The 21,757-nt window shown below is 37.1% G+C and overlaps 2 protein-coding genes across 2 annotated transcripts; both read left to right on the forward strand.

Annotated features, from left to right (window-relative positions):
- Positions 1-959: 959 nt before the first annotated feature.
- On the forward strand, positions 960-4,194 carry LOC145134827 (Pentatricopeptide repeat (PPR) superfamily protein). Its single transcript, XM_079069648.1, has one exon. It carries the CDS (start codon positions 1,354-1,356, stop codon positions 3,721-3,723), a length of 2,370 nt encoding a protein of 789 aa, XP_078925774.1. The 5' UTR covers positions 960-1,353; the 3' UTR covers positions 3,724-4,194.
- A 2,544-nt stretch (positions 4,195-6,738) lies between these two features.
- LOC145132356 (calcium-dependent lipid-binding protein-like) lies at positions 6,739-10,064 on the forward strand. The gene is made up of 8 exons (XM_079067109.1): positions 6,739-7,902; positions 7,987-8,228; positions 8,339-8,357; positions 8,455-8,660; positions 8,741-8,850; positions 8,946-9,044; positions 9,121-9,508; positions 9,583-10,064. The coding sequence occupies exons 1-8, from the start codon at positions 7,112-7,114 to the stop codon at positions 9,669-9,671; spliced, it is 1,944 nt and encodes a 647-aa protein (XP_078923235.1). The 5' UTR covers positions 6,739-7,111; the 3' UTR covers positions 9,672-10,064.
- Positions 10,065-21,757: the final 11,693 nt, after the last annotated feature.

The following is a 21,757-nucleotide window of genomic DNA, read 5'->3' on the forward strand; positions in this document are numbered from 1 at the left end:
AACTTTCATTTAGATTACTCTCATTAAAAATAATATATTTTTTACTTACGTTTTTTATATACGCAGGGGCGGATTTAGCCCGGTCCCGGTGTTGCACCGACAACACTTATTTTTTTCTGTCCGCAGTGGAAAAATTTTCAATTTTTTTTCGTTTATACCTATTTTTCATGTATCAACAACACCTATTTCATTTCGGCAACACCTACTATGTATTCCTGCGTCCGCCTATGTCCATACGTTTTTTATGAATAAATGTATGAATGTTTTTTTTTTAATTTTTTTTTAATTTTTATAAAATCGTAAGTAAAATTATATTACATTTTAATGAGAGTAATCTTAATGAAAAAATGAACACGTGGATATAAAGATCGTTAAAATTTGATATCGTATGAAGAAGTTACAACGTTCAGAATACAAGACTTAAGCTAAACCAAAAGACCTACGCAACCAAGCAGTCGAGATCGCGTTGGACATAAGCATCAACAGCCTCAAACACCTCATCAATGATTGTTCCACGTAAGATATCGTGAGAAAAATCTAAATAAATCATTCATAAGTACTGAATGAGTACAAAAAAAAGACTTATTTTGAAACAAAAAAAATGTTAAGGACTAAATATATACAAAAATATTAATGACCAAATGTGTACATAATGAAAAATATATTACCCTATTAAGTCATTTTTCCGGCTAACCTGGAGTAACCGGTCATAAGAACTGAATGTGTACAGTTTAACAAGTTGAAGGGGTAAATGTGGACGAAAAAAAAACTCAGTGACCAAATATATACAAATCGAAAAATATATTACATTTTTAAGTCATTATGCACAAATATAAGTTATTTTCTTTGATTCTCAATAAAAAATAATATTTTTGTAAATATCCAACGTAGAGCTATCGGTAAGTCACATAGGGTTTAAGAAAATAAACGGTAGTTTTAGTTTTGACTCGGTGCCGACGCGACCAAAACATCCCCATCGTCATCGAAGTCTCTCTTCCCTCTCCCTCCCATGTCAGCGCCCCTCTCTTTGTAACATCCCGCAGAAATTGATATTCAAAACTGAATATCACAGAGACTATGCCAGTTAACCCTTACTCCAGTTCCATGGTGGATTGAGACGCAGTGGAGGTTTGTACTGAAAGAGTCTATGGAGGTTTAGAGTATATAAGATCCTAGAGTAATTCATTCTGTTTTCTTCCCACAAAAGGACGCTTCCATTGAACTAGAATCCAGAAAAAAGAACATAATAGCAAGTTTGCTATTAGGAAGCCGAAGGAAGGCGTATGGTTGTTCTGCAAACGCTTAAAGAACGGCCATTTCCATGTTCTTCTCAGATACTTAACCTTAAATCTTATGTTGCCTCCTCTTATCAGGTTAGCTTCTTGCCGTAATTTGGTAAGAAATTCCATGACTCTCCGCTTTAAATTCGTTTCATCGCTTGCCCAATTAAGTAGTTCCGACGTGTCAGACTCATCTTCTGACGAAAACAATACCAATTTGGTCCGTCGACCGCTTGATAAACTCGATAAGTTTGAAGTTATTGAAACCTTGCACAAGTTAAACAGAGAACCCAATATTGGGTTGTCATTTATAACTCAACTGAAAGCATTTGGTTTTAAGCATGATGTAGTAAGTTATATGGCAATTGTTCGATTCTTGTGTCATTGGGGTATGGATATTAGGTTATATTCTTTGTTTATGGATGTTATTGATAATAACAATGGGGAACTTCTTAGTTTTGAAATTTCGGATCTGTGTGATGCATTGATAGAAGAGATTGAGATGGAGGGGCTGGAAAAGCTGATAAAAGCCATATATGTGTTGGTTAAGGTGTATGCAAGTGTTGGAAGGTTTGAGGACGCCATAGATACCTTGTACAAGATAAAAAGGGGTCGACTTGTGCTTTCAACAAGAACATGTAATTATCTAATGAACCAGTTGATTGAGTGGGACAAACTGGATATGGTAGAATCAGTTTACAGACAATTGAAGATGAAAGGGTTAGTTCCAAATGTGTATACTTATGGGATTCTGATTAAAGGACTTTGCAGAAAGGGTTGTTTGGAAGAAGCCAATGATGTGCTTAGACAAATGGAAGAGGCTGGAGTGGAGCCTAATGCTTTCACTTTTGGTACCTATATTGATGGACTTTGCTCAAAAGGAAAAACTGATCACGCCTTTCAAAAACTAAAAAGTTTTAGGGAGTCAAATCTGCCAGTTAATCTTTTTGCTTATACTTCTGTCATTCGAGGTTTTATAAAAGAGTCAAAGCTAGAAGATGTAGAAAATGTCTTGCTTGACATGTTACATACAGAAGTTTTCCCTGATGCAGATTGTTATTGTGTGTTAATTCAAGGGTATTGTCAGAAAGGCGACATTCATAGGGCATTGGATCTTTATGAAGAAATGGAATCAAGAGGTATTAAAACCAATTGTGTGATTGTGAGCTCGATAATGCAATGCTTGTGTGGTTTGGGCAAACTGGTTGAATCTGTAGCATGGTTCTTTGATATTATGAAATCAGGAGTTTTCCTTGATGAAATCTCGTTTAATATCACAATTGATGCTTTATGTAAACTTAAGAAAATGGATGAAGCCATGAAGTTGTTTAATGACATGAAAGGTAAGAACATGAAACCAGATGTTGTGCATTACACCACTTTGATCAAAGGGTACTACCTCAATGAAGAACCTTGGAATGCATATGAAATCTTTGAGGAGATGAAGTTGAATGGATTGAAACCAGATTTTATCACTTTCGATGTTCTTGCTAGTGGGTTATCAAGATTCGGCAGTTTTGAAGACACAATTGATCTTTTACATGATATGCAAACACAAGGTTTAGAACCTACCAGTATTACACATAATGTGATCATTGAGGGGTTATGTAAAGGAGAAAAGACAAAAGAAGCTGAAGTTTATTTCAATAGTTTACACCCCAAAAACCTGGATAACTATGCTGCAATGATGAATGGGTACTGTGAAGCAAACAATACTACAGATGCCTTTGAGCTTTTATTCTCTGAGAAACGACTTTTTGCAAAAAGGGCTTCTTGTTTGAAGCTTCTAAGTTGTCTTTGTGCAGAAGGTGAAACTAAAAAAGCTATGAAACTATATAAAGAATTTGAAGCTTCAGATAATGGTCCATGTAAGACAATGTATAGTGAAATTATATATTTGTTATGTCGTGTTGAAGATATGCGAACAGCTAGGGTGATTTTTGACAAAATGATTCAGAAAGGATTTACACCAGATGTTGTTACATACACTATGATGTTATATGGTTACTGCAGGGTGAAATGGTTAAATGAAGCCCATAATCTTTTTCTTGACATGAAAAACAGGGGAATCAAACCTGATATATACACATATACAGTTTTGCTTCATGGAGCTAGAACAAAAGAGGATGTAAAGGATCTTACAGATGAGTTGAAGGAGAATGGTTTATCTTTTGATGTTAATTGCTACACTGTTGTGATCAACAAGTATTGTCAGTTGAACAACCTACATGAAGCTGTTTTGCTGTTTAAAGAAATGAAAGATAAAGGTGTTGAACCAAATACTGTGACATACACTGTGTTTGCACGTGGTTTATGTCATCAGGGGTATAGGAATCATGCTGTAGCACTTGTTGATGAGATGATATCAAAGGGTATCCAGCTGAATAAAAGTACAATTAGAGCACTTGAAGTGGTGATCAAAAAGTGTAATTTTGATCATTAGAGAATTGCTGGTTTTGAATCTATATCATAATACGATCAAATCTGCATTTTAAAGAAGAGGTTCAAATCCAAACATCAAAGGGAAGCTCTGGTTTTCTTAATAGAGCCATAGAGGGATTATCTCAATGGGCACTAATGTCTCAAGCTCAAAATTTTTCCTAAGATCTGACTATGTATATTTATATATAATAGAGCTATAGATGACTTGTTCAGTGAATACTCCCAATGCATGTGATGTAGGCATCTGAGGTTTTTTTTAGTGAAGTTGCTTCTAAAGAAGGTTGATGCCATGAAAAGGTTATCTATTGTAAGTTGTAACTATAACATCTCCTAGGCATTTCTTCATATATCTCCAAGAGTGTTGTTATATATTCTTTTCAGTTTCTTAATTCATTTAAATTGTAACTTACAATGTATAACATTTAACCTCATTGAAACTTGTAATTACTTGTGACATTAACTTTTACCAAAATTGTCTAATGACCAAATAACATGAAGAACATCAAGTTCCTTGAGATGCAAATGTAGGTTATTCGTATCTAATTCTAAACCAAACCAAATAAATCAAACTAATTAAACGGAAAACCGATTAAACAAAACTTTATTTTACCAAACTAGTTACAATAATGTAAAGTATTGGTAAATATGAGTTACTTTTAATTCTCAATAAACAAATATTTTTTTGTAAATATCCCGCATAGAACTTTTGTTAAATCGTAGGGTTTAAGAAAATAAATGGTACTTTCAGTTTTGACTCGGTGACGACACTACCAAAACACTCCATCGTCATCGAAGTCTCTCTTCCCTCTCCCTCCCATGTCAGCGCCCCTCTCCTTGTAAAATACCGCAGAAATTGATATTCAAAACTTAATATAGCAGATTCCATGGTGGATTTGAGATCCTTGAGGAGATGAAAGGAAACAGATTGAAACCAGATAGCATCTTTTATGATGTTATTGCTAATGGGTTATCAAGATGCGACCTTTTTAATAACCCAATTGGTCTTTTACATGATATGAAATCACAAGGTTTGAAACCTACCAGTATTACACATAATCTGGTCATTGAGGGTTTATGTAAAGAAGGAAAGATGAAAGAAGCTGAAGATATTTTTAATAGTTTACAAGAGAAAAACTTGGATAGTTATGCTGCAATGATGAATGGGTATTGTGAAGGAAACAATACTCGAGATGCATTTAAGCTTTTTTTGTCTGAGAAAGGACTTATTACAAAAAGAGCTTCTTGTTTGAAACTTGTACGTTTACTTTGTGCAGAAGTTGAAACTAAAAAAGCTATGCATATATTTCACAAGTTTGAAGCTTTAGATAATGGTCCATGTAAGATGATGTATAATGAAATTATATACTGTATTTATTATGTCGTATTGAAGACATGCAAATGGCTACATGGGTTTTTGATAAATTGATTCAGAAAGGATTTATACCTGATGTTGTTACATACACGATGATGTTAAATGGTTATTGTAGGGTGAACAGGTTAAATGAAGCCTATAATCTTTTTGATGACATGAACAAGAAGGGTTTTAAACCTGATATATACACATATACAGTTTTGCTTCATGGGGCGAGAAGAAGGGAGGATGTGATGAGTATCATACAAGAAATGAAGAAGAGTGGTTTATCTTTTAATGTTAATTGCTACAATGTAATGATAGATAAGCATTGTCATTTGAACAACTTACATGAAGCTGTTTGTTTGTTTAAAGAAATGAAAGATAAAGGTGTTGAAAGGAATACTGTGACATACACTGTTATTATACGTGGTTTATGTCATCATGGGTTTAAGGAGAAGGCTGTAGAGCTTTTTCATGAGATGATATCAAATGGTATTCAGCCGAATAGAAGTACAATGAAAGCACTAAAATGAAATTTTAAATAGGTAAAAAGGCCATCCGCCATCAACATGAAATGTTATTTTGTTCGGATTGTCTTCTTGCAGATAAAGCAAATAATGTTATTCTGATCCACTAATGAAAGGTATTTTTTTTTTTTTGGAAGAGACCGAAGCCTCGGCAAACTATCCACTAATGAAAGGTAAAGGCCTCTTCTTTGTTACTTTTTGGGTAGCCATATTATGTATTATTTCACCACACATAAAGAAAAGCCTTTCACACATTTCAGGTTCTTAAACTGTTTAGATCCAAGAACTCGGCTCCCTCTGTTTAAACTGAAAGTTGAAAATGATAGTGATCTCAAGTAGCTGAAAGGTTCACATGTTGAGTTATTACATTTCAAAGTATGGTTCAAAGTATAACAAAAAGAGAAAACATATGTAACGTTTTTATATCTGAAAATCAATGTTTAAGATTAACATTTCAAAGTATGAACCCTGTAGAAATTAATAATCTCCACCCTTGAATGGGATAGAGGAATATCCTTTATTATATAGATGATTACAAGCAAAAGTAAAGGAGAAAATATCTACTGCTGCCAAGAAAAGAGATAAATAAGAATCTTGTGAAATATTATCCTCTAATATTATTAATATTTTCCCTTAATAAACCCGAATAATATTTTCGGAATGCTGTATTTTAAAATCTAAAATGTTACTCAACCAAAATCTCTTGTAAGATTTAAAGAACCTTACCACGACCGAAGCATATTCAAGGGAACAAAAAATGCAACTTAGTTGAAAAACCAATGATTCTAAATATTTTGGTGGTAGAGGTCGAAAGAATTTTTTTTCCCGAATGTTGGACACAAATGAAAAAAGATTATTTCGGATCTATACTGAAAATTTCGATTTATAATTTTATTTATTTATTTCCAATAATCATCCTGATTACTTTTGTCTAATACTTAAAAATTCGATTATTTCTGTACAAATATTCCCCAAAATCCACGATTTGAAACGCAAATACTCTAACAAGAATATGGGGCGGAAGAACCACCATGGAATCGGGTCAAACTTCGGTACCAAATGTAGCCCGCGTCGTTTCGCACCACGTGTATATTGTGCACCTCCTTCTCACTTTCTCCCACATCTTCCTATTTTGCCACGATTTTCTTGAGTGGTTCATGGTTTGTGAAAGTAAATCACACAATTTGTCAACTTCTTGAATACCTGTGGACCGACTTCGCACTTTCTCTTTCTTTCCTCCAACTTTCTTGGCAACAAAATCAGATCAATTTACAATGGAAATTGCGACTGCGCACAAGTTCAATTCCATTCGTTTGCTTTCACAACTATCCAATCCAGGTTATGTGTTCCTCAACTTTCTGCAATACCCACACCGGAATTCGAAACTTGATTGACCAAATCAACTCTTGTTCTTTACTTAGGGTTCCTAAATCCGTTTTCCCCATTTGGTTTTATCGATTCTATTTCGATTTCGATTTCTATGTGTGTCAAGTTTCTATCACATTCAAATGATTTCTCAATCATCATCTGCAAGCTTTGATTTTTCCAAGATTTTATGGATGTCATCATCACCCATTTGCCCATGTCAGAATACAATCCAATTGAGTTCGAGTACGAGAACAAGAACAAAAATCAAAACCTCCATTTGTAGAACAAAAGTTTCAAGGAGAAGAAAAACGGGACTGGTTTGGGCTTGTATGGTTCCCATCGATGGAAAGAATCAAAATTTGAAAAGTTTCGCAGAAAATCAAATTTCAAATGAATTAGATAAAGCTGGTGAATCTTCGTCTCACGATTCCGTTCAATCGAGTTATTCCAACGACTTCACTGGATTTACAGAAGACCCCATTGTAGGTAAACTAAGATCTCAACTTGGGCTCATACACCCTCTCCCTTTTCCTCCTCTCAATCGAAACATCGGTGGACTGTTTCTCTTCTTTTTTGTTTTTGGGATTCTCTTCGATAAGCTTTGGACATCAAGAAAACGAAAGAACAACGATGAGGTCGGGAATCCGGCAACATGGCCACAAGTTCCCACAAGTTTTTCACTGTTTCTCGAGAAGGATTTACAGAGGAAGGAATCAGTCGAGTGGGTAAACATGGTGTTAAGCAAGCTATGGAAGGTTTACAGAGGTGGACTCGAAAATTGGGTCATCGGTTTACTTCAACCCGTTATTGACGACCTAAAAAAACCCGATTATGTGAAAAGAGTTGAAATCAAGCAGTTTTCTCTTGGGAACGAGCCTTTTGTAGTTAGAAACGTTGAACGCAGAACTTCACGCAGCAACAATGATTTACAGTTAGTTATTCTATTCCCACTTTCATGGATGCCACTAATAAAGCTAAAGTTTTTATGTTCAAAATTTTGTTTTACTTTTTGAAGGTATCAAATAGGTCTTCGTTACACTGGTGGTGCTCGAATGCTTCTAATGTTGACACTAAAATTTGGGATTATTCCAATTAAAGTTCCTGTTGGCATTAGAGATTTTGATATTGATGGTGAACTTTGGGTTAAATTGCGATTAATTCCATCTGAGCCTTGGGTTGGAGCTGTTTCATGGGCTTTTGTGTCACTTCCCAAAATAAAGTTTGAATTGTCACCATTTCGGTTGTTTAATCTTATGGGTATGCCATTTTTATTACTTCTTAATCACCCCTATGTTTGTTTTAAGATATATTACTAACATATTTTTGTACTTTTTTCTATTCTTGCATGTATTGTTATGTAACACCAGCTATCCCTGTACTTTCAATGTAAGTGGCCTTCTGCTTACAATCATTATTTTGTATAACATTTTATAATAGGGCTATGTCTATATCTAATTTGGATGTATCTTGGAAAAATTTTTAGGTTTTTGAAAAAGCTATTAACAGAAGATTTGCCTCTACTATTTGTGCGACCTAAGAAGATTGTGTTAGACTTTCAAAAGGGGAAAGCAGTGGGCCCATTACAAAACGATTTCAAGTCGGGTGAAATGCAAGAAGGAAACAAGGATTTTTCTGGTGAACTTTCAGTCACTCTTGTTGATGCCCGGAAGCTCTCTTATGTCTTTTATGGTGAGTAATCTATGTTATACAAATTTCCAACTTTACCCTTTATTATAATTTTACATTCTGACCCATACTTTCTTATTTAGGAAAAACGGATCCGTATGTTGAATTAAGACTAGGAGATCAAGTGATACACAGTAAAAAGAATAGTAGGACAACTGTGATTGGGCCCCCTGGCCAGCCTATATGGAACCAGGTGAGCTTGACATGACATGACAGAACAAGTTGTACTGACCAAGACAAAGACAGATGTCAGTGAGACAAAAGTTAATTCTTTCTTTTTTATGACAGGATTTCAGTATGCTAGTTACAAATCCAAGAAAAGAGAAACTAACAATTCAAGTGAAGGATTCTTTTGGATTTATACATTTGACAGTTGGTTCAGGCGAGGTAAATCTTTAAATCTTTTACTCAAACAATCACATGTTTCTTTTATTTTTACCTAAAAATGGAATCATTTTTTCAGGTTGACTTGGGATTGTTAAAAGATACAGTTCCAACAGACAGAATTGTGACTCTCCAAGGAGGCTGGGGGATGTTGAACAAGGGATCTGCTGGTGAGATCCTACTGAGACTCACATATAAAGCCTATGTTGAAGATGAAGAAGATGAAAAGATCAATGGATTAGATGATGAGTTCCAGGAATTAAAGTCAACTGGCACTACATACAATCCTTCCCCACGTGGGACAGAAAGAGAATCACTCATTGATGTTTTAGCAGCCTTGATTGCGAGTGAAGAGTTTCAAGGAATCGTGGCTTCCGAAACAGCAATGAGTAAATCTTCCATTGATACGTCGGATTCGGTGATTCCTGACTTAGTTTCTTCACCCAATTCTGAGACTGATTCCGGAGGTATTGGTTACATTTCAATTGCTCTAATTTATTGCCACGTGTTCGGTTTTGACTAACTATAGAATTGCTTGCAGGATCAGCCTTATTATGGCTTGGTGTGATCACGATCATGACAATAGTAACAGCTATTAACATGGGTGGCTCAAATATCTTCAATCCTTGATGTAATCAAGTAATCCTTGGGGGGAATGGAATCTCATTGAGCAAAGAAATGTTCATTCAGTGAATGGAATGTGTTTGGACTTTGGACATGATGAGTTTTTTTTATAAGGAACAACCATAGAAGATTGTTTTGTAGAAAGTAGAGAGGGAAGGAGGAGTAGATAAACCGGTGGATGGTGCTTATGTATGTGAGGTCATCTTCAACCAAACACCAAAACTCAATTTTTATACCTTTTTGGTGTTGGATCATTTCCAATAAAACACTAAATTCAGTGTTTTACTATTCATTTACATTGTATTGATGTTTAATTTTTCTTTATAATTTGGTTTTGTAAGTTTAAATGTTTATTTAATTGTATATGATATTCAAAGTAGCCCTCCTCTAATTTTTCAAGACACACTGTTATAGTAGAATGCTAGTTTGTACTTTGTAGATGTAATTGACCTCAAAGTTTGATGGGAATGGGACATTATTTGCGGTTGTTGAATCTGGCTCATCAAGAGCATCTTTTGGGTGCTGCTTTTGCCCACAACTCCTAGGCCCAACTTCCAGCCCACCTCATGGTCCGCTTCAGTCTAAACGTTTTTCCAGCCCATGATCTTCTGGACAAAATACTCAAGCCCACATTGCTGGGCAACCCACTTATGTTCTGCCTTGGAGACCTGCATATTTGCGATCCCTGACCGGTCTCGAAACAGTCCAATAATTTTAGAACCGCTTTGCAATGTCCAGTCTTTTTTCGGAGCAGTCTCGGAACGGGCTTTTCTCGGTCCGCTCTTTTTTCCGGTCTTAGTTTGGTCTGGTCTTTTTGGGATCGATCTCAGTCTTTTTCGGTTCGGTCCCGCAGCCTTTGAGTGCATATTTTTTGGTTCGGAATTGAGCTTTTTCGGTTTGTTTGTTTGTTTTGTTTTTTTTTTTTTTTCTAAATCAATAACTTACTTCAAATTTTCTATTACCGGATTTATTCTGTAGATAACATCTTTTATTGATCATTAAATTACAAAAGATTTTATTTATGCATTTGATATTTAAATTACTAAGCGTAATATTACAGACAATAAACACGTATAAATATAAAATAGAAACAGAAGACATAAAAATTTAGTAAGAAAAAAAGGGAGGTGCGTTTATATTGCTTCCTCATCACACATCGATGGTTTGAATGACACTATCGTCTCCTGTCCCGCAAGCTCTTGTCTCCTCCTCCCAAATTGCCTCCTCATCCCACATCGATTGTTACTCATGACAAGACCATCCTCCCATTTGTTCAATGACACCAAATTAATGCCCCTCTTATCATTTTCTTGAAACCGAAAGAACCTCTCCCAAACTATACTCTTCCATATACCTTTAGTCAACTCCTTACACTACTCGCGTGGCTTCTGCTACTCGTTTCATTCCTCCCTCTCATGCTTCCCAACACCGCCGACAGATTCCATGTTAGTTTTCTCCATCTCGCCGTTGCTTCCCACCTTCATCCTGGCAGCCCTGCCTCACCCTCTTCCGCCACAACGCCGTCTTCACCAACTACATCTACCTCTCAAAATTAGCCTCATGTTACCATATCTACTCATCCTATACCGACTAGATCTCTTTATGGAATGTCAATCCAAAGGCTAATCTTCACATATATTCCTCCTCTCCGGTTCCTCATTCTTAGACTTAAGCTTTCCATGACCCATACTGGCTCAATGCTATGCGAGAAGAATACTAAGCACTTATTTCTAATGGTTTTTTTAACAACTATATATTTACATATTCACAAGTTCTAACAATTTGTTAGAACTAAACATCAAATCAATTACAATGGGCACATAAGCAAGACCTTCCAAACTACACTAGAGTTAGCACGATTATTCAACCAAGAAAAAGATTGTAAAACAATATTATCAAAAAGAGTATTCTTTCTAATTTGTGCACCATCAAACACCAATGAATTCCAGTTATCAAAATAAACCACAAGGAGGTCATGACTATAATTTCCAATCTTAAATTCTTTGTATAACATACATGGCTATTGTCAATCCATGATAGCCATTCCTTAGTCGTAAACGTCGAAGGCAACCACACGTCACACCACCGAGAAACCAAATCCCATACTTCAACTGCCACTTTACACCGAAATAAAAGATGTTGATTCGATTCAAGACCTTTTCCACACAATGGACACAAAATCAAATTTAACTCCATACCCTTGTTTGACAAGTTGAATCTAGTAGGTAATCCATCTAAATACAACCACTAGCCAAGGATAGGTGACACTTTGCACCGACTTGTGGCTTGGTCCCCTCCTGTGAACGAAACCTCATCAATGTGTGATGTATAGTAACATTCATCGAAAACTACCCTCCGGATCAAGAGCCCAACAATAATGATTAGGTGATTCTGATAACACCAGATCTTTAACTTCTTCCATTAGTAATGGCAATTGTTCCTCTTTACAACCTCCACATATATGTATTCTCCAACTTCAAACCCAAGAGCCTTTGGCCAATCTATGACTAAATAAGCATTCAAGATCAAAATCTAGCTGAAAGCCTAGGAAACTGGAACTGAAATGCCTGCTTACCCCACCAAATATCTTGCCAAAATCTAATGGAATCTCCTCTCCCTAATCTCTTCTTCAATGTAGATAGTGGAACAACACTAGATTCATCCATATTTTTAATAGCTCTCACAATTTTTGACCACACACCCTGATTACCACCACCACAGACCACCCTATCAATACCAACATCAACCCCATGTATAACTTTGATAAGATAGAACCAATATGATTCTCCTTCTGACATGACCCTCCATCTCCATTTCTGCAACACAACATTGTTAAAGGCTGCTAAAGTACCCACCCCAATACCTCCATTCTCAAAGCTAGCTATCACCCGACCCAATGTAACCTAAGCTAGCTTACGGTATCCAATCTCACCACCCCAAAAATTACTTTGCAAGGAATCCAATTACTTTAGAATCCTACCAGGAACCTTGAAAATCAACATAAAATATATGCCAATGCGAACACTACATCATCTGCGTAAAGGAGATGCGACGAACGAAGCACTGTCTCCATAATGTAACCCCGCGAATAAAACCATTCTCCATTGCTTCTTGAACCATCACATGAAGTCCATCCATTGCTAGAATAAACTAAAATGGAGAGATTAGATCTCCTTTCTGAAGACCTCGGTATATCGAAAACTCTGAAGAAGGATTCTCGTTTACTAAAACCGACGCTCTAGCAGAAGATAAACATGCATGAATCCAGCCTCTCCATTTATCAACAAAACCTAAATCATCCATAACATGATTAAGGTATTCCCAGTTTAAGGAATCATATGCGTTCTCGAAGTCTATCTTGAAAATTTTCAATTCTTTTTTTACTAATCGACAATGTCACTAAGTATAAGTGGACCATCAAGGATTTGCCTTCCTTTGATAAAAGCTGTCAGTTCCTCCGAAACTAGGTTCCCAACAACTCTATCAAGCCATATAGCAAAAATCTCCACGATTATAATATACTGTACCCCTATCAGAGAGATTGGTCTAAAAGCTTTCACAAAAATTGAGTTCTTTACCTTGGGGATTAATGTTATGAAAGAAGCGTTACACCTATTCGATATATTCCCTGTTTGAAAAAACTCCTGAACATAGGCTATGATATCATCTTTCAAAATCGACCAATACTTCTTGACAAATTTGAAAGAGAAACCATATGGTCTTGGAGCTTTATCACCGCCACAACTCCAAAATTCATCTCTAATTTCATCCTCCAACACCCTACCCTTCAACATCACTCGATCTTCCTCACATAGAGAAGCAAACCCAAAACTGGTAACTTCCAAAATAGCCAAAAAAACAGAAGCATACTTATGTTTGAATTTTTTTAGGAATACATCTTTAACCTTCTCTATATCCTTACACCATACACCGTCCTCCATCACCCCTTAAATTGCTTGTTTCTTTTTTCGCTGCTTCAACGTACCGTGAAAAAGGTGTTCAAGCGGTTAAAAGTTCTAACTAAATGTTAAAATCCTTTTTGGTTGCCCTCATACTCAAGAATAATCAAGAAATTGCTTGGATTGATTAAGAGGGAGATAAATGATTTATTAATATATTATATGATTAATATATTAGTTAGAAAGAGTAATAATTAATTAAGAATTAATCCGAATTAATTTTGAATTAATTATGGGTTAATTAGAATTAATTAGAGGTATAAGTTTTGGATTGCAATTGTTCAATAGTCGAGCAAAAAAGATAATCCAGAACGTTTCATGAGGTGAACGGTTTTGGAGCCCCACTTTAGGTGTAAGGTCTCATTTTCACAACAAAAAATTTTCATTTATAATTAAGGGAAAACTTCACAATTATAGAATTCAAGTTAAGAAAACCATTGGTTCAAAAAAAAAAAATACATTTGTTTAAAAATCAGAGTAATATAATAAACGCGGAGTCTTCATTGCTGCTGATGAATGTGTATAATCACGCCTTCACCTTACCACGATCATCATTGGTACCTAAAAAACATTTAATCCACAAATGTAAGTCAAAGCTTAGTGAGTTCCCCAAAAATACCACACACCACAATACATATACAATGCATGCACACCGGGCCCACAATCATAAAGACGGATGCATCCCGACTATGAGAGTGATGCCTCTTATATATAAATGATCCTCTCGATTAATTGTTGGTTGGGGATTTGTGGACGAGGTAAGTGGTAATCCATTTTTTTCTAGATAAAGTGTCGATACTATGAATGGACTCTAAAAATTATTGCTTGTGCATCTACATGGGATTCTGGATGTTAGAGGCGGGTTTGATTGGAAGTTTTTGAGGTCTCCATCTGAGATTTGGAATCTCTTTGATTTTTCTTGGTCTTTACCTGGGAGATCATCACACGTTGTGTTATACATTCCAACAGTCAGAGATGGTATGTACTGGTTGAGCCGGTTTGAGATATAGTTTGTTGCAACGCCAGTTGGTGGTAGTTCGAACCCTAAGTGAGGGAGAACTAGGTATTCTGCTTGGGGGATCATTGATCCGTTTGAGTATATGTTTTCTGAAGAATGGTTCATAGAGATCTATGGTTCGGGTATGCAAGAGTTTAGTTCAAGATTGGGTCAAGTCGGGAGTGTAGAGCAGGTTGTTATCAAATGTATGTGCTCAGGAAATGCATGAGTCATCTCGCAGCAGGAAGTTGTTGGTCAAGGAGCTTATTGTAGCCATTTGGTTCCTTTTGGGATGCCGATGAGTAGATCACGAGGCGCTAGGGTCGCTCTGGTTGAGTATCAGTTGTTGAGGGATTTTTCAGCTCGTTGTATAGATTGCTATCTATAGTCTAGGATGGGCATTTGTTGATCGGTAAATCAGCTTTAGAATTGGGCGTGTTTAACTCCATGTGGGTTTTGGTTTAGTAATGTATTGGATCATTGGATTAGTTGTCAATGCATCCTCGATCGTTGGTTATTTCGTTCATCATCAATGGCGGAGATTCTTCAGAAGTTTCGAGTTGTATCAGTTGAAGTTCAATGAATGCATCAACCTATCGTCAAGTTCGGTTCGAGTATGGCAGATGTCCTTGGCTATTTGAAGTTTAGAATTTGGGGTAGCGTTGTTTAATATTCCAAACGTGACTTTAGATCTGCGAAGGATCCAATTTTGGCATGTAGTGCCGACATTGTTGGTATTTGGATGGATCCGACCAGAGTTTTAGTAGCATTTCTGGATAACTTTAAAAGTCTTATCGAGTTAGTTACATATTGATGGGATCTGTTCATTCTCAATCAAGGTATGGGATCTTGTTTCGGTCGTATATGAGGATGATTCTGTTGATGATTGAGGTTTTTCATTTCGTGAGATCTACTGGTACTTTACCCTTTGGGTAAGGCTGTGAGGAAAAAGGAACGCAGTAGATCCAAGACTAGATGTGGGTTCCCTTAAAGGTTTGGATTGTGTTAAGTTCATTAGATATTGTCATGAGGGGTGTTTGTGGACTGGACAAGGTATCAATGAAGCACTTCGTTCAAATTATATGTATGGTTCTTATTTAGGTTATAGCCTCTGACTGGAAAAAGAGTGTGACCGCCTACCCCATTCTCTGGTTGTGTGCAACCATGTTTTCGTCTGATTTTACATTAATAGCAGCATGTGTTGTGAAAGGAATCATGCGTTCTTATTTGGGTTATAGCCTCTGAATTGTAAAAAGAGTGTGACCGCCTACCGCATTTTAACGCCTGGTTTCTGGTACGCATTTATTTATAATATATTCATTTTGGTAGAGCTACTCGACGAGTTGGGAGCCCCAGACTCGTCGAGTAGAAACGAGATTTGGACGCGGGGTTTTAAGCTATCTACTCGGCGAGTAGAGAGCCCTCGACTCGACAAGTAGGTCTGCCAGAGTGAAACCCTAATTTCGGGGTTTTGCACCATATTTAAGCATCTTAATCCCCACCTTTTGGCCTCATTTCCAGCCTCCAAGTCCCAAACCCTAATCCACGAAACGCTAGATCATTATGTGAGTGTGTGAGCCATTTTTGAGTGATCTTGTGTGATTTGAAGCTTATAGAAGAAGAAGGAGCTAGAGGACTCCAAGAGAAGATTGTAGATCCAGAAGCAACATCTCATTCCCTTCACTTTCTGGTAATTAAGTCTCTAACTTGTCTATTAGTTCATTAGATCTCCTTATTTCCACTTTTTGAGGGTTTTGGTTCAAGAAGCTTGACCCTTGGGATATGGATGTCCCAAGCAAGGATCCTTTCAGATCTAGAATCATTAAGGGTTGTTATGGCATAAAGGTGCAAACTTTATGCCATTGGAACCCCCATGCAAGCTCTAAGGTGTCATTTTGGCCTTTTAAAGCCCCAAAAGGCCATGCATGGAAGGAAAGTTAGGAACTTTACGTGTCCAACTGATGTCTAAGGCCGAGATCTATGTTAGTATGCTTTAGTTTGGAGGATTACGGATTTTGGACCAAGATCTATGTTCTAGAGAGCTAGGGTTTGAGCTAAACCCTTTAAGAAGGACTAATAGCGGGTAAAGTTGGAAACTTTACCCTTAAAAGTGTATTTACAGTATGTAGATGAAGTATGGAGTTTAGATCTTAAGGATAGGAGCTTAATCCAGAGAGATGGCTCAATCAGATAGAGGAACTCGGCGAGTCCATGGAGGGACTCGACGAGTTGAGTTGGTTTGTCCCGATTCTGTACAAGGTGGAACTCGACGAGTCTGTGAAGGAACTCGACGAGTTAGTTTGTGTTTTCACGACTAAGAATAGCAAAGGAACTCGGCGAGTCAAGGGATTGACTCGACGAGTTGAGTCAACTTAAATTGTTGACTTTGACTTGGACTAAGCGTTGACTTGACTGGGACATTGACTTGACCAAGGTTGACCCGTGAAGGGGTCTTGACATAATAAATGGTCATTTTACCCTTAGAAAGATTATCAGTTTTTGACTAAGTGATTATTGTGCTAATGATAGCCGGGGAGTCGTTGGAGCAACCATTAGAGATTCCTCACACGAGATTTTAGCAGCCAGTTTGAGAGGTGAGTTTTCTCCTGTAGGAACAGGTCTAAGGCACCAAGGCTGTCCCGTTTAGATAGTAGTAGTTCCGGACTACGACCCAATGCCGGGCGGGGACCGATGTAGGTTTATATGCTTTTCCGGATTTCGATCCGATGTCGGGGCGGTCCCGAGGAATGTTTGTATGGTTGATGTCTTTGTGATTCTTGCATGTGTTTGTACTTGTATGTTTCCGGACTTCGGTCCGATGCTGGGGCGGTTCCCGAGGAATGTTAGTATGTTTCTGGACCTCGGTTCGATGCCGGGCGGGGCCCGAGGAATGTTTACATGTTAATGTTATATGCTTAGGTTTATGTATTATTTGATTATGCTCAAATGTATGCCGAGATGTGCTCGATACCGGGCGGGGCCCGATGCCGAATAGGGTTCGATGTCGGGCGGGGCCCGATGCAGGGCAATGACCCGATGTAGCAGGGGCGGGGCCCAAGATATGTTTATGTGATATGTTTATGGTATGTGGTAGTTGGGGAGACTCACTAAGCTTCGTGCTTACAATTTTCAGTTTTGGTTTCAGGTACTTCCGCTAGTAAGGGGAAGCGCTCGGGATGACTGCATGACACACACCACAGTTGTTAGCCTGGGAGGATTTACTCTGATGTTTGACATATGATATTGATACATTGACAAATATTATGATATTTTTGAGATACACGTCTTATTACTTTTATGTGATGGATGATATTTATGGTTTTTACTAATGAATTAAAACGAAAATTTTGGACTATATTTTGGGGATGTTTCAAGTTGGTATCAGAGCATTGGTTTGAGGGATTCGGGTACACTCTCGGGTGTGTCTGAACTCAAACTGAGGACTTGGTATGAAAATTTTCAAAAGAAAATTATTTTTATAAAAAAATTTTGAAAAGAGAAAAGAACTTTGAAAAAGAGAAAAGGGTGTGGTGCATGCAATCAGCCGAGCTCAAGTAAGTATTTCCAAATTACCCATACAAGTTTATGTTATTGTCACACCCCCAAACCGGAACGGCGGAAACGTTCGGGGGTGGAAGACGTCATGTTTAGTATCACAAGACATGCATCATAGTAATCAAAGTAATAAACAACCATTTCTTTAGAAAGAAAGTATTTACAAAGTATGTAATTCACATAATATAGAATACATAGCAAATAACAGAAAGACATGAAGCTATACTGCTCCATCTTCTGAATCCCAGTGCGCGAACCTGTCTACTGGTCTCCTGAGAATACAAGTTATTTTGAAAGCGTAGATCAGCATTTAAGCTGGTGAGTTCATAAGATTTTAGTGATGTAGTAAGTAGTAAGAAAGTTTGTAGAAAGTTGTAGTAAGTTGTAGTAAGTTCTTGTTTAGAAAAGTTTGCATGTTCCTCCAGAAAATCCTATATTTCCTGCTTTTGATGAAAGATAAGTAAAAATGACTCTACAGTCCATTCTATGAGTATTAAATGAATATAAATTATATAGAATACAGATCAAACAAACAATCGATTGTGTGAATCTGCCCTAAGCCCACAACCAAACAAGGAACAGGAAATGAGGCGGAAGTCACACATCCCATTGTTTGTTAGATCTTCATTGTATATAACTCTGGTACATTCATTTGATACTCACGGAGTTAACTGTAATAGTTCTTTTAGTAAAAATAGTAACCACAATAGTTCCTTCAATAATCACTTAGTTTACACTAGTTATATATGATCTAATATCGAACAGATAGTTAACTGTGTGAATCTGTCCTAAGCCCACAACCAAACAAGGAACAGGAAGTAAGGCGGAAAGCACACATCTAACTATCTGTCGAATATTACATATATATAACCCTGATGTATAAACTAAGGTATTATAGAATTAACCACTTAATGTCCTTTGAGTTGTACTGGTTTAATAAAACGGATTAAACCTTTTAAGTTTCTAGTTTAGTTTACTCAATATTCTATCTGAGAGTATGTTTTTGTACTAGAAAATGATGTATTGAATATATATTCTGTGACCTGACCTATACTTGGTACTCCTTAAGATTAATTGGTGTATACGAAATATATATATATATATATATATATATATATATAGTCATGATCGAATAGATAATAGACTGGGTGCATCTACTCTAACTAAATATTCATATTACGAGTAAGTTATGTGTTTTATTTATTATTGTCCGGTACTTTGTAGATGTACCTTTATAAATAATTTTTGTATCATACTCATGTTTGCTAACCCTGGTACGTTGTATTTGTACCTTTGTTAGTGTAAACCCGGTATGATGTATTACCTCATGTTTGCTAACCCTGGTACGTTGTATTTGTACCTGTGTTAGTATTTCTGTATCATACTTCGTGTTTGCTAACCCTGTGTAACACTCGTGTTTCTAGCCTATGCATTAATATTAAGGTGATAGTCTAGGTTAACCTTTGTAACTCATTTTGAAGAAATGAAAAAGGAATTATGTGAATTCTATGTGTTTTATGTGTTTTATGCTTAATTACTAGGAGTTAATTAATTAAGAATAAAAATGAGCGTCAAAATTAAATTTTAGATAAAGCCGATATCTATTAAGAAAGTTGTAGTGGTCGTGACAAGAATTACAGATATATAAAGAATGCCGAAATCCGAGTTATAACGAAGAAGTTATGACCTGTCGAAGTTTCACGACAAAACCGGCTCAGTGCTGAATGTCGTAAAAAGTGAGTTTTCGATAAACTACTTTTTAGCCTTAGTGATCTAAATGAAACTCGTAGTGTTCGTTAAACCGAGAAGTTCGATAAAAAGAACGCCCAAATCTGACTTTGTATGAGGAAGTTATGATTTTTCGAAGTTTCAGCTTAACAGTAGACAGCTAAAAACTCGAATTTTAGATCGAGTGATTTTTAGCCGACACAACCTAAACGAGAATCGAAGGTCTCGTCATTAGTAGCACAACGGTAAAAAGTCTGACGAAAACGGACGTCGGATGAAGAAGTTATGAATTTTTAATGGATTTCCTGTCCCGGTCTGTTAAAAATAATAATTTAAAAATTAAAGTCAAAATTAGCCAACGAAGTCTAAACGGAAGTTGTAGAGCGTAATTTTACCTACGTGTGCATATAAAGAACGTCAAAAACGGAGCTCGTATGCGAAAGTTATGGATTTTAGAAGTTTTTGCACAAAAACCGAGAAAATTCGCATAGTCACAATTTGCCACGTCACCCTCGCTTAGAGTGTGACACGTGTCCGAAATCAGTGAGTCATGCGAAGCCACGTGGCGAAATCTGCTGAGTCACCCTCGCATGAACAGTACCCGCGGTCCACTAAGAATCCGACGCGTGCCCTTGGTGCGTGTCCGAACCCTCGCCTACATGCCACGATGCTCTACTTCGGACCAGTAGACCTCGGTCCAGTAGGAGGCTGCCAGCAAGCCCTCGCAGGTGCGAGCCATGTGCGAGCCTCGTGCGAGCCACCCCTGCGAGCTTCGGATCTACGACGCGTGGCCTCTTCTCAGCGGTTGGATCAGGAGCTTCGGCCCCTATAAATAGGGGGGTGCGAGACCTCCCGGGGGTATTTTGAAAACTTGTCATTTTTAGCCCCTTTCTCCATATTTCTTTCATATTATCATCCCCCGAAGCCCCGGTATCAATTATAAGCCCCGGAATACGCCACGAAGTGCCCGTGAAGCCCGAAAAATTTATCTTTTCGGTTTCGAAGCCCGACTTTTGCAGAGCCCGGTTTCTCAATAAAACTCCCGGTTTTATTAGAAACGAACGTTTTAGGAAACGAATTGCTGCCCGATTATCATCAAAACATGTGAGTGTGTAGTTACTTTCAATTTACACATAGATATGAAGTATTTACCTTAAAATACGTGTTATGTGTAAATATTTTAATTGTTTATTTGAGGTGACTGTTGAATTGATGTTTTATACAAGTTTTAAACTGTATATGTATTTTATCTACAAATATGTTCGGTAGAACATGGGTAGACAAAATAGTCGGTGGGTGTTAAAATGATGAGAGGCCTCGATGTCGGTGTTGTTGTTGGTGTTGTTTTAGTCGTCTAGCGGAGTATAGATGACGATCACGGATCTTTCTAGACAGTCCAGTGGTACACTAGCAAGTTCGCAACTTGTAGGTGTTGATGAACTAAATGTTCATTGGTGTACTCCAATCCCCCTCATGGTTGCCTTTAGGACATGTATGGCTAAGGAGTCCCCTTAGCAGTAGTGTCCAACCCGATGATATTCCTTAGGCTAAGTCCCTTGTGTTAGATGTTTAGGGACGTAAAGTGAGGACAATAGGAATGGGAATCAGGGTTATTGTTGATTGGCGAACTTAATAAATTATTATTATTGTGGGTTGAAAACCCTATATGCTCACCAGACTCCCAAGCCTGACCCACTCAGCTTTTTATGATTACAGGTAGTGGACCCCGAGCATAGTCGGAGGACGATGAGAGATTTTTGATTATAGGCCAGTAGTTGTAAATAACTGTTGAAAGGCTTATAATGTCTTGTTTATGCTTTTGATCTGTATCGGAACATGACATCCCAAGTTTT

The sequence above is a fragment of the Lactuca virosa genome, chromosome 8 (assembly GCF_052849685.1).
Source record: "Lactuca virosa cultivar CGN04683 chromosome 8, Lactuca_virosa_CGN04683_v6, whole genome shotgun sequence".
Taxonomy (NCBI): Eukaryota; Viridiplantae; Streptophyta; class Magnoliopsida; order Asterales; family Asteraceae; genus Lactuca; species Lactuca virosa.